Raw genomic sequence first — 12146 nt, forward strand, 5'->3', positions numbered from 1 at the left:
GAGCTTGCAGTGAGCCGAGATTGCGCCACTGCACTCCAGCCTGGGCGACAGAGCGAGACTCCGTCTCAAAAAATAAATAAATAAATAATAATAATAATAATAATAATAATAATTATCTCTATTTAAACATGAATATGCTCCACATTTTTTTCTAAAAGTTTGGAAGTTTTGCTTTTCACATTTCATCTTTAATCCATCAAGAATTTGTTTTTGACAAATTGAGGTAGGGCTCAACTTAGTTTTTCCTCTGTAGTGACGATCAGGTGTCTGGGTACTATTGATTGACTAGTCCCTACTTCAGCCACTGATGTGTCACTGGCAGTGCCGTGGTAGACCAGGTATCCTGTGGCTGAGAGGAGCCGGCCTTCCCCTGGGTGCCAACCAGCTGCAAGGCAACCTCTAGGCTGCTGATGCTGCTCTCTGCAGGCTTGTGGAGGTCCAGGGCTGTGTCATAGCTTGGCCGTTTGGGTGCGACAGAAACGGGAGCACTTCTGGCCCAGAGCCTCCTTCCTAATGACTTGGAACAGGGAGGACGTACCTGCTCCGATGCGGCCAGGTGCCCTGCCCACATGTATCTCCCATTTCCTGTCTCGTGGGCCCCCCACGGAACTGTCTTCCCTGCCTGGCTCCCTTCGGCCATTAGGAGGTGCAGAGCCAGGGCTCCTAATCCCTTCACCTCTTCAGGGGCTTTTGCTGGGAATCGGTACCTGCTTTCTGCCTCCCTGCCCAGCCTCAGGAAGCCGTCCACTCTGTGCCTGGCATGGCCAAGGCACCTGTGCCAAAGGTAGAATGAGGAAAGGGCTATCTTGTGTAGTCCTAGATGCACCAGGCTTCAGTCTTTGTGTATTTTTCCTACCATGCATTCTTTTCATGGTTCAATGGTTCAGTCAGCCATTTGGCAAATATCTGATTGTGTACTATAAACAAGGCATGGGGCTAGATACTCAGAAAAATATTCCATGAATAAGATAAGATCTTTAAGGACCAGAGATAATAGTAAGTAGGTAACATTTTTTTAGTGTCACCATGTGCCAGGCCTTATGCTAAGTACTTCTAGAAATACTAACAGCTTTATTGAGATATAATTCATATACCATAAAGTTCACTTTTTAAGAGTGTACAATCCATTGGTTTTTAGTATAGCCACAGAGTTGCACAACTATCACTGCCGCCTAATTTTGAACATTGTCATGACCTGCTAAAGAACCCTCCACTCATTAGCCATTCTCTCCATCAACTCTTCCTGCCCCCAGCCCCTGGCAGCACCAATCCATTTTCTGTCTCTAGGGATTTTCCATTTCTAGACTTTTCATGTAAACAAAATAATGTTAATATGTGGTCTTTTGCGTCTGTCTTATTTTATTTAGCAAACTGTTTTCAGGGTTCCTCTAAGTTGCATTATGTATCAGTATATCATTCCTTTTATGACCGAATACTATTTCATTGTATGGCTATGCCACATTTCTATCAGTTGATGAACGTTTGGATTAGTTCCTCATTTGGTAATTTAGAAAACATGCTGTCATGAACATTCACATGCAAGTTTGTATGTAGACACTTGTTTTCATTTCTCTTGGGTATATACCTAGGAGTAGAATTGCTGGGTCATATGCTAACTCTATGTCTAACATTTTGAGGAACTTCCAGACTGTTTTCCAAAGTGGCTGCACCCTGTTACAATCCCACCAGAAGTGCAGAGGGCTCGCATTCGTCCACATCCTTGCCAACATTTGGATTGCCTGTCCTTTTAATTGTAGCTACCATAGTGGTTCTGAAGTGGTATCTCATTGTGGTTAAGTGCTTTTTGTGCTTTCTCTCATTTAATCCTTACAAATATTCCTATGAGGTAGGTATTATTTCTATTGTCATTTTTAGGTGAGGCTCAGAAAGTAAAAGAGTGACTTTGGAAAACCCTAGTATGTAAGTGGCAGAGCTGGGACTTGAACTCAAATCTACCCAACTCCAGAAATCCAAGTTCTTGCCTGCTGGGATCATCACTGAGGCTGTAGAGTGGGGGATTCTTTCAGCCAGGCCCTAAATAATGAGATCATCTCAACAAGACAGATGCGAGAGGGTGAAACACGAGCAAAGGCAGGGAGGCAGGAAATGGCCGGGCACAGTTAGGAAAGACCTGTCTGAGGAAGGAGAACTAGAGTGGAAAGCGGGTACAGTATCAGGAGGCCCAGAGGGGCACAAGGCCAATAGGGCTGGGTGGTCCTCTGTGTCCCTGTGCCCCGTGAGTGGAGAGGACCACCTGGAGACTGAGGTAGATGCATTTGTCTCAGGGAACAGGTTTATGTTTTTCATTTCCTTTGCTAAAAAAAAAAAGAGACATTTCAGCTGAAGGTATAAGAAAATGATGCAAATAAAATCAGAACCAAAAAACAACTGAGAGTTCCTGCGCTCTTCACTGGATTAGTCAAATGCCTCTTCCTTTCACTTCATATTTGTAGAATGCATCTTGAGCACACCACCTGTTAGGGAGTCCACGGATGGTTAGATAGGCTCCTTGCCTGTGCTGTGCCCACACTGCTCTTATTGAGTTTAAGTGGCTCACAGTTGGCCGCTGTCTGGCCTGGGCCAAGTGTGTGTGTTTCCACTGCTGATGATCTAACATACCCAGAGGCCTTTGAACTTCATTCTTGTTCATCGTGTCAGCCAGATATTTCCTTTGGAATGTCTGCAGGATTTCCTGGCCCCTTTCATTGCTTTCTGTCTGCTGAATACACCTTTGAATTGCGGGTGGGCTCTCTTGAAACACCGGGGTGTAAACAGATTGATGAAATTGGTGGTTAGCTTGTCTTTTGAGGGTTTCTCTTTGGCAAGGAGCACTCAATTCCAACGTTGAAAAACCTCTGACGGTTGAAATGATTGACTGCGTGGCTCCTCTTTAGGTGGCTTAGTTGGATAGCTGATTTACAAAGTGCTTCTCAAGTTTAAATCCAGCGGATTTTTATTTTTTACCCCATCAAATGAAGTATTTACAATTATTTTTCTTATAAAAGCTATATATGCTCGTTACCAAAAAAGCAGAAATACAGGGGAAAAAAAGAACATTAAAAATACTCACAATCTCAACTGTGCAGAGCCAAACGGTGGTTAATGTTTTGCTTTATATTTGCCTAGATCCTTTTCTATACAGATAATTGTTTTGAAAACAAAATAAAGGATTGTGCTTTATAAACCATGTTGTAACTTACTCTATCTCCTGAACTTTCCGTGTTAGTGTGTGTATGTGTACAAAGTTGTTTCAAATGGCTGTTGAATCTTCTATTGTGAGGATGTTCTCTAATCATTAGAAATTTATCATCTCCCACTCTTGCCTTTATAAACTGAGCCCCAATTAACATGTCAATAACGCTCATCCCATCTTACCAGGCTCCAGTTACAGAGCCCCACTTTCTGTCCCTTTAATATGACAACTTTATTTCTACCCTAGGGTCTTCACAGTAGCTGCCTCCCAGGCCTCCGGCCCCCAAATCTTTCAGGGATTAAGGGAGTCCCTTTAACCAGGGAGGCTGCTTACATTTAACCTCAGCGGTCGCTTTACAGTGAGCATGCCTTACAGACCAGCCGCAGGTAGCCAGTCTCACTGTCCAGTGGGCTGTTCAGGGCTTCCTGAACACACATCATCCTCTGTGACTGCTGCACAGTGGCCCAGAATGTGACCTCTGAACTCAAGCTAGAGAAAGCAATCAGAGACCTGGGCTATGTGAGACAGGGGTGGGGGCCAGGTCCCAAAGGGTTTGTAGAGCCCTGTGTCGATTCTGCGGCACTGGCAGCCACCATCGCAGGGACTCCCTGGGTGCTGCAGCTCCGCCCCCAGCCATCTGCATGTTCAGTTTTGGTGGACTGTAGCAGTGGGGAAGGCTGGAATCAGCTGGACTTGCAGCTTTGGACATTGTCACCCACTTGGGAACACACTAACAAGCTAACTAGGAGTGAGATTGTGTTGCATTGCTAGTCGTATCCCTGATGGCAGCAATAGCGACAGCTTACCTAAAAGAAATAACGAATTATCATACTATCTTCCATGAGATATTTCCCCAGCTCTCTTTCAAAGTTAAAATTTGCTTTTACTTTAACAAAGTGATGCCTGCGTGCACAGTTTAAAAAATCAGAGTGCTCATAAGAAAATATAGCAGCCCCTGCCCTGTCTCCCCACCTTCACCTTTTTATTTCCCGGAGGCATTTACTTTCCACTTTTTAAGATTTTTTTTCCCTCTGGTACTTTATCTCCATGTTTCTAAATAATTTTATTATATTGCTTATTTCTTGATTATTTTCTTCTCTTAGAATCTCCTCCCATTAGGCAGTATCACAATTTTTGGTGGATTAATGTTCAGTGTTCACATAGATTACAATGCAGACATTGGGTACCACTGAATCAAGTAACATATTAGGAGTATGTGTTCTTTCTCATACAACCTTTTATTTTTTCTTGGAATTAATCAAACTTGTTTCATTCATTTGAGGAGTTGTCCAGGTGCCTATTGATTTTCACAGTACGTTCTTAAAATGTCTTTTAATTTTTAAATTGATTCCTTTTTTTTTTTTTTTTTTGTCAAATAGCCTTAGGTGCATTGTTTTCATTGTTCTAAATGCTCTAAGGCAGTTGTCACATGCCCATCCCTATTTCTTTCGAACGAGAAAGTACAGTTCTAAATACTCTCCCCTCCACATCCCCTCCTCCCCAGAGGTTGCTGCCCTGACGTCTCTTCCTTTCCCCGTCTGGGCCTGGGCGTGCTGCTGTCGCCTGGCTGCTGTGCTGTGTGGGTTCTGTTTCCTGGAGTTTATGGTTTCCCCTTTATTGATTTAATGCTCGGTTCCGCTGATGCATCCTCCAGTAGCTTCCTCAGAAAGGGCCCCTGGGAGATAAACTTTTTAAGTCCTTGCACATCGACAAAGGTCTTTATTCTACCCTCACACTTAATCGATAGTGGGCTTAGGTGTGGAATTCCAGAGTTCCTCAGAATTTTGAAGACATTGTTACCTTGTCTTTTAGTTTCCAGTGTTGCAGTTGGGAAGTCTGATGCAAAATGATTCCCGTCCCTTTGTATGTGACCCATTATTTTTCTCTGCAAGTATTTAAGGTGGTTTCTTTATCCCCAGTGTGGTGGGACTCTCGGTTCTTTCGTTTTGGGGTGGGTCTATTTCATCCACTTTGTAGAAACACTCAGGACCTCTTTAACACAGAGGCTCCCCCTCCCCTCCGGTTTTTATTTTAAAAGTTCTTTCTGGAACGTTTTGTTAGCTGGATGTTGTCTTGACCCTTCAGTTTTCATTCCTATGATTGATCTCTTCATCTCTGTACTTTACCTTCTGGAAGATTTCCTCAGCTTTCTCTTCCAGTGTTTACAGTTTCTAATCTCTTTATGTTGTCCTCAAATTGTTCCTTTTTAAAAAGGTTTTCATAATACTCCATTCTTGTTTGGTATTTGCAGTCTATTCACTTGTCCCTCTGAGGATTTAATTACAGACTGGGTTCTCTGTCCTGAGCCGGCACTGTTTTCCCTATTCTCTGTGCTACCTTCAAGTTCACTTTTTTCCATTTTGGCCCTTCTGTCATGTCTGAGCCTGTCCCCAGTGCCTGGTGACCCTTTGTTGTGGGTTGGGATTTAAGATGGAGGCACCAGCTCATGGGCTGGAGCCCTGTGGGTTGGGGGCCTGCTGGCTGGTGTGCTACACAGTGGGACGACGAGCAGGGAGCTGGCTCAGGGATCGTGGGCTGGTCCACCCTGGCGCTCTGCAGAGACAAAGCTCTCAGTGTCCAGTGTTCAGGGGAGGCGGCTGGAAGCAAGGAGCGTAAGCGCGGGTGGCAGGGAGGGGCCTGCCATTGCCATTCAGTGTGTACGCTTGGTTACTCAGTTACCCTCATTTGCACTCTGAAGTTGCACCTCCTCCCCCACCTCCTCCTGACCTCCAACCTCCTTCCCCACCTGCCGGGGTTGTGGAGTCCTGAGCCGTGCTGGGTTCCTTCCTGCAGAAGATATACCTGAAACTGGGGTGGGCACCTGGGAGTCTAACCACTTGGTTTATGAACCTTGTTTCAGTCCACCCGATTCAGCCCTAAACTTGTACTTGCTCCCCCGCCCCCACCCCAGCGGTGTCTGGTGATTCTGGATCCTGGGGCTCTGCTCAGTATCAGCTCCCATGGGCCCCTTAGGTCACAACTCCCACCCCCCGCACTTGCTAAATCTCTTGCCTTCTGCCTTCCGCAGTGCCAGGCCTTTGTGCTGCCTCTCCCCTCTCGCTCTTCATTGTGGAGGCTTCTGCCCTGTCCATTTGATTGTTGTTTTAGAAGAATCCTGGCAGGAAGAGAGATAAACCATGTGTACATTCCGCCACTGCCTGGCCCTAGGACCCTCCTGCTCCTCCTCAGAGACGGCTCCTACTCCCGGGGAAGAAATGCTAGGAGAAAGGTTGTGAGAATGTGTGAGTGTGAGTGTGCAAGAGCATGTGCGTGTGTGCACGTGTGCACATGTGTATGCGAGGCCCTGTAACAGACTCTGAAGGTTCTGCAGTCAGCAGACATATCGAATTGTCTTGAGAACAAGGCAGCAAACACACAAGAGAACCAAAAGAGTAGGTGGCTTCAGTGCTGAAATGGGTATGTGCCTCAGAGTGGTGATTTTGAAGGGGATTCACTCAGCTCAATGGATTAAATCCTGGAAATTTCATTTGAAAAACTTCCCATTACCTTACTTGGGTAGCTGACAGGGTATGTGGCTTTTCACACTGCCCTGATTGCAGAGTCGACTCGTTCATTTATTCTTTCAACAAGGTTTGATGGAGCCCATCCGTGTCAGGCATTGTGCTTGGCACAAGGGATAAAATGGCAAGCAGAACAGGCACTGCCGTTGTCCTTGTGAAGCTTATAGTCCAGGGTGGGATAGCAGCAGGAGGGCAGATGTTCCTCGTACAAGTATATCATTTGTGTTTGGAAAGACCAGATTTGTTCCCAGAGATTGGCACAGAGCCCCGGGACAACTGAGGACTTTTTGAATCCCGATGTAGCCTGACATCACTTTCCAGACTTGGTTCGCTGTCAGAGCAGATGTCCCCTTTTTTGGTTTAGAAACATTCGCGCTGTCTTTGGAGTGCTCATGCACTAAGGCGGGCACTTTGCATGTTCGTGGTCTCATCTGCCCCTGGCAGTGATGCCTGCAGGGAAAGGCAGCATGTCCACTTTGCAGAGGAGGACAGGACTGGTTTAAGCTATTGGGCCTGAAATTCAAGTCTGCCTCTGAATTCCATGCTGCTCGTGCTGCACGCAAAGCCTTTGGTCCTCCACCCCACACCCCACCTCCCCCCAGCTTCCTAATGCTGGGACCTGAGGCTGACTGCTGAGTTTGTAAGCTTCTGCAGTGCCACCAGGTGGGCGTGGGCACCGTCAGGTAGACCCTGCCTTGAGTCAGGTGTGCAGGTTCCTCTTGGCACTGTGACTTCAGCCGCATAGATAGATCATTTATCTTGCAGATCATTAGCTCTCCTGACTTGGGCTGGGAAGAATTTAGGTTATTAGGCACCTTTATGTGACTGGGTTGGGAAGACGCCTCTGGGTACATCTTGTTGCTATAGGAAAGACAGGCCAGAAATGCACCCCTTGTTCCACCAGGTCTGCCTTCCCAGTGCTCTCAAGGAGCCAGGAACCCACATCTCACTCCTCACCCAGTACCTGGTCCTGTGGGTCCCTGAACCATCCAGCCCTCTGGGACCATTCCAGAGCCCTTCTCTGCCTAGCACCGCCTTCCTTGGAGGTTAGGGGAGTCTCTCTCTCTCTTTCTCTCAATCTCTGTCTCTCTCTCTCTTTCTTCCCACCTCACCTCCCTGGGCCCCTCATGATGCCTTTACACACTTCCACCTCATTGCAAATGAGTTTGGGGCCAGGTCAAAGCTGGGCCTTTGGTCATCCTTTTTTAATGCTTCGCAGACAAAGACTGGGGGGCTCTAACTGCCCAAACAGTGAAGCGTGGGCTCAAACAGAGGGGCCCACATTGCCGGCTTCCCCCATTACGTTTTCATTTCTCACTCTGAAAAAGGACAGCTCTCACAGTGTGGTGGGTGGAGAGAACCATCACTGGCAAGCCCTGGAGACCTTTCTAGCCTCGGGTTAGAATGCACAGCACCCCTCTGTGGCACTTCCAGATATCCAAACAAGCCCTTCTAGACGCCCTTGTCTCTTGGAAGGTTAAAGACACAGCTCCCTGTCTTCCAAGGCAGCCTGTGGTTCCACAGCCTTGGAGTGTCCTGCAGAGAGTTTCTGTTTTTGAAAGTTTTTCAGAAATTATGCATTTATTATAGAGAGACCATGTAGGTTCCCTTATTCCCTTTGTGTAGAGCATCTTTCATTTTTACATTTTAGTGGTTCTGAAATTGGGATGCATCTTAAAATAGATGCATGTGTTTGGATATGGTACTATGCCTTTTTTGTGTGAAGGGGTGTTCCCCAAATGACTGCATCCTAGAATTGAGGAAATACAGTAAAATTGCATTGGGAGACAAAAATCTTTCAAACCATGTAATCCATGGGAGAAAACAAGCATAGGGGGTCCTTGGTGTGGAGGAGCTGAGACTACTGCCTTAAATCTCATATTTCCCTAGGAACTCTATGTGTGACCATTATGGGGAAAAATGCTGACAAGGCCTGACCCCCATTCCATCCTGTTTCTATCTGTGGGGGTGACATACTTGGAGCAAACAGTTCCTAAAATTATCCCCATACCATTCCTCCTTCAGCTTTCAGGTCAAATATATTTGCATCTTTATCATAAGGGCTTTTCTTTTCCTGTTGTTACATTTGCTAATTTACAATTGTTTGGTTTGAAAAACAAGGATTTTTTCTTTTGCCTCCTGGCCTTTTGGTTTTTCTGAGGCAGCCTCAGAGAGTGTGGCTGTGGTGGGCTCCAGGAATGTCCTGGGGAGCCTGAGCCCACTGGGCTGGGGTCCTGGCTCCCGCCTCCTCCCTGAGCGTGTGACAGGCAGAGGCCATCCATGTGCTGTGGGGCCCACCATGCTCTGTGCAGAGCCTGCAGTCAGTGTGTGGGATGGGGCTGAATCAGGGCAGTTTTGTGTGAAGAATGGAGGCACTTCCAGCAGTTTGTCAGGATGGGCAAGAGCTTGTCAGGTCAAGGACTGGATCCCAAAGTCTAAAGCTCAAAAGGACAACCCAGAAGGAGTCAGAAAGTGAACTGCTCAGAGACCTCCTGCAGAGTTTATCCCAAAACGGGTGCTGTTCCTCAGTCTTCCTGGATGTCCCCCTTTCGCGGTGCTTAAAGGAAGGTGTGCAAGGTTGATTCATACTCTCAGAGGGAGGCTGAGTCAGAAAACAGACCAATACCTGACCAGCAATTCACAGAGCGGTCTGGAAAGAAATAGGAGGAAAGCACCACCCTCTTTTAGCTCCTCCTCCTCTTCCCATCTCCTTTGCACTCTCTCCCACAAAGCCTGGTCTTTCATGCAAATATCCCCCAGCCCAGCCCCAGTCTAGGTCACAGGGGCTTTGATACTGAGATCAAGCCTGGCTGGCGCCATTCTCAGACGCTTCCTAGTAGAGAATTTCTACAGCTGCAGGTGAGAAAATGGCTTCTTAGTGAGACTAGAAACAAGGAACCAAGTGAGTCTTCTTTTGTTTTTCTATCCTGATCCAGTTTCTCACCTTGAACCCCACTCTCAGGGCTTGTACCAAGAGGACGCAGGGTGGAGTGAAATGTTTCTGTCCTCCCTTCCTGCCCCAGCCTCCAGTAGAATCCCGTTGACTGAAGCACCCAGCTAGCCTAGGGCCCTAGAGCAGGAGGCTGTGTCACCCTCGCTGCAGGCAGCGCCCCCTCAGGTGGCTCATCACACCCACTGGACTCCTTTCTTCACCCTGTACCATCCCCCCGTGTAAGTGGTAATAGCCGCTTAATGTGCTGACTTACACAATCCCTTCTTGGTCCATTACGACAAAAGTTGCTCTTTTCTCATTAGAACCATTTTTGTCAGGGTGTCTTTAATCAATGGCTTCCCCAGGGACAGTATTTTTAGAGGTTGTATTTTTCACACTCTCCCTTTTCCCCTTTTGGAAAATCTCATCCCAGTGCCTAGTGAAATGAGCTAATGAGATGCCGGGAGATCCCAGGCTGGTGTTAATTGGAACAGGCATGGAAGAAGTGGCCCACGTGCACCTTCAGTTCCTTCCTGCCTTACCTGCGATCCTTTTCTCTGTCTCTCCGGTGTAGGTTGCACAGACAGCAGATGGTGTGGATGCTGACCTCTGGAAAGACGGCTTATTTAAATCCAAGGTTACCAGATACCTGTGTTTCACAAGATCATTTTCCAAAGAAAATGTAAGTCTAGTCGTAGTTTCCATTTGCTGAGTGAGCACAAGTAATTTACATTCCTGTTTGGAATTTCCTCATTTTGTTGTTGTGGTGGTTTATTTTCATTGCCATATTAATTTATCTGTGGTTTTAGTGAACTGGGTAGAATCAGCAGCCAGCACTGTGTTTCATTTATTAACAGTATTATTAACCACGTACCCAAGTGTACCGTGAATTCCATTAAATTGTGTTCTCAAAAGGAAACCAGGAAATTTCTCTCCCAGCTCTCATTTGCCTACCTTTCCTCCAAGCAACAAATCACAGGATAGTGTGGCAGTGAGAGTTCTCCAGTGGAGCGGGATTTAATGCCGGCCAGCAAAGGCAGCATGGCTCAGGGAGGGTGCCTGTGACCCCACTCCATGCCCTTGCTTCCACAGTGACGTTTCCTCGCTCTTTGAGTCTCTGTGTGACATATCATATTTCGTTATTTTTGTAGGTATCGACTCATGTAGATTTCTCTGACTATGCTTTAAAAAAAAAAATACTTGCACCTGTAAATTAGGAAACTTTAAAGACACCTACTAAGGTTTTTTTTTTTAAACATCTAATAAGATATTTTAATAGATGGCTTAGAAAAAAAGGAAATAGCTTTGGTGAGTATCTGCTCTATACAAGGCCTGCCCTGGGTACCTCATTCTGTCCCCAGATAATCTCTACAAGTGGAAGTTCCTTTCCATTGAAGAAACCGAGATCCAAAAGGGAACATGCTTGTTCAAGGTTACTTCTCTTCCCCAGCTCCAAACAGGGAGCAGTTGGGATTTTCATTTTCAGGGCTAACATTTTATTTTTGGCCATATGTTATTGTCTCTTTGTCATGTAAATTTTTATTTTGGGGAATATTTTTATTTATTTATATAAATTATATTATAAAAGTAATATTTATTTGCAGTTAAAAAAAAAAACTGAGCCCAGACAACAAACATCCTTATTCAACAGCATGAAAGGGGGAAAGCATTAGTCCTCCTCTCTGCCACCTGGCCCCGCAGGCCCAGGGTCCCATCACAGGGTCCTTGCGTGTCCCCTTGGTGTTTTCTGAATATCAACCATCATGTGGCTCTCTGGCTTGCACTCTTTTCTGCCACCCATTCATGTTGTTTGTGGTTAATTCTTTGGTAGGATAATTATTCTGAACATATACAGGACTGGGAGAAAAGTCATTGCTTTATTTTTTTCCCCCTAATTACTAGAGCAATATATGCTCATTGTGAAGTACAGAGTTTATAATGGAGTCGGGGAAAATCTTGACACAAAAGTCTGGAAATCTTTTCAATTCAGGCTTTTGAGTGTATTTTAAATACCAGGAGGGTGGCAGGGCTGAAGAGTGGACAAGGGCACTGAGATCTTATAATGAGTCCCTGCAGGTCCCCCAGCTCACTGAGCAGCCTGAGGCACCCAGGAGTGGGCTGAAGGCTGAGTAGAGGCTTCAGTTAAAAATGAGTAGAGGCCGAAGAGGCTTCAGTTAAAAATGGCTTGAGGACAGCCATGATCTCTGTGATCATTTTTTAATTTTGTTTTCATTGCATTTTCCCCCAAAGACTATGGGGTGTTGGTACCTAGGCTAGCAGAGTCCCTGCATCCCTTGGAGTGGGGACAGTGACAGGTCTGAATGTGACAAAGAGAAGGCACTGGGGCTTGTTAGCATTGGGTGTCATGGGTAAGTGTATTAAAGAAAACCCATTGATTTCGTCAACATGTGTTGAACATTAAAAAGATATTTATTGGGCGTGATGAAGGGATGTAAGAAGAGGACAAGGGCAGTGTGAAAAGCCTCTGCCTCGCTTTTGG

The 12146-nt window shown here is 46.0% G+C and overlaps 1 protein-coding gene across 1 annotated transcript in view; it reads left to right on the top strand.

Moving 5' to 3' along the window:
- Positions 1-12146, top strand: part of MVB12B (multivesicular body subunit 12B) — a 184619-nt gene that overhangs the window by 49794 nt on the left and 122679 nt on the right. Inside the window, exon 3 of the mRNA XM_032164755.2 lies at positions 10221-10328. Within this exon, the coding sequence (XP_032020646.2) occupies positions 10221-10328 (108 nt within the window). The remainder of the gene's footprint in view (positions 1-10220; positions 10329-12146) is intronic.

Source organism: Hylobates moloch, unplaced genomic scaffold (assembly GCF_009828535.3).
Source record: "Hylobates moloch isolate HMO894 unplaced genomic scaffold, HMol_V3 SCAFFOLD_10, whole genome shotgun sequence".
Lineage (NCBI taxonomy): Eukaryota > Metazoa > Chordata > Mammalia > Primates > Hylobatidae > Hylobates > Hylobates moloch.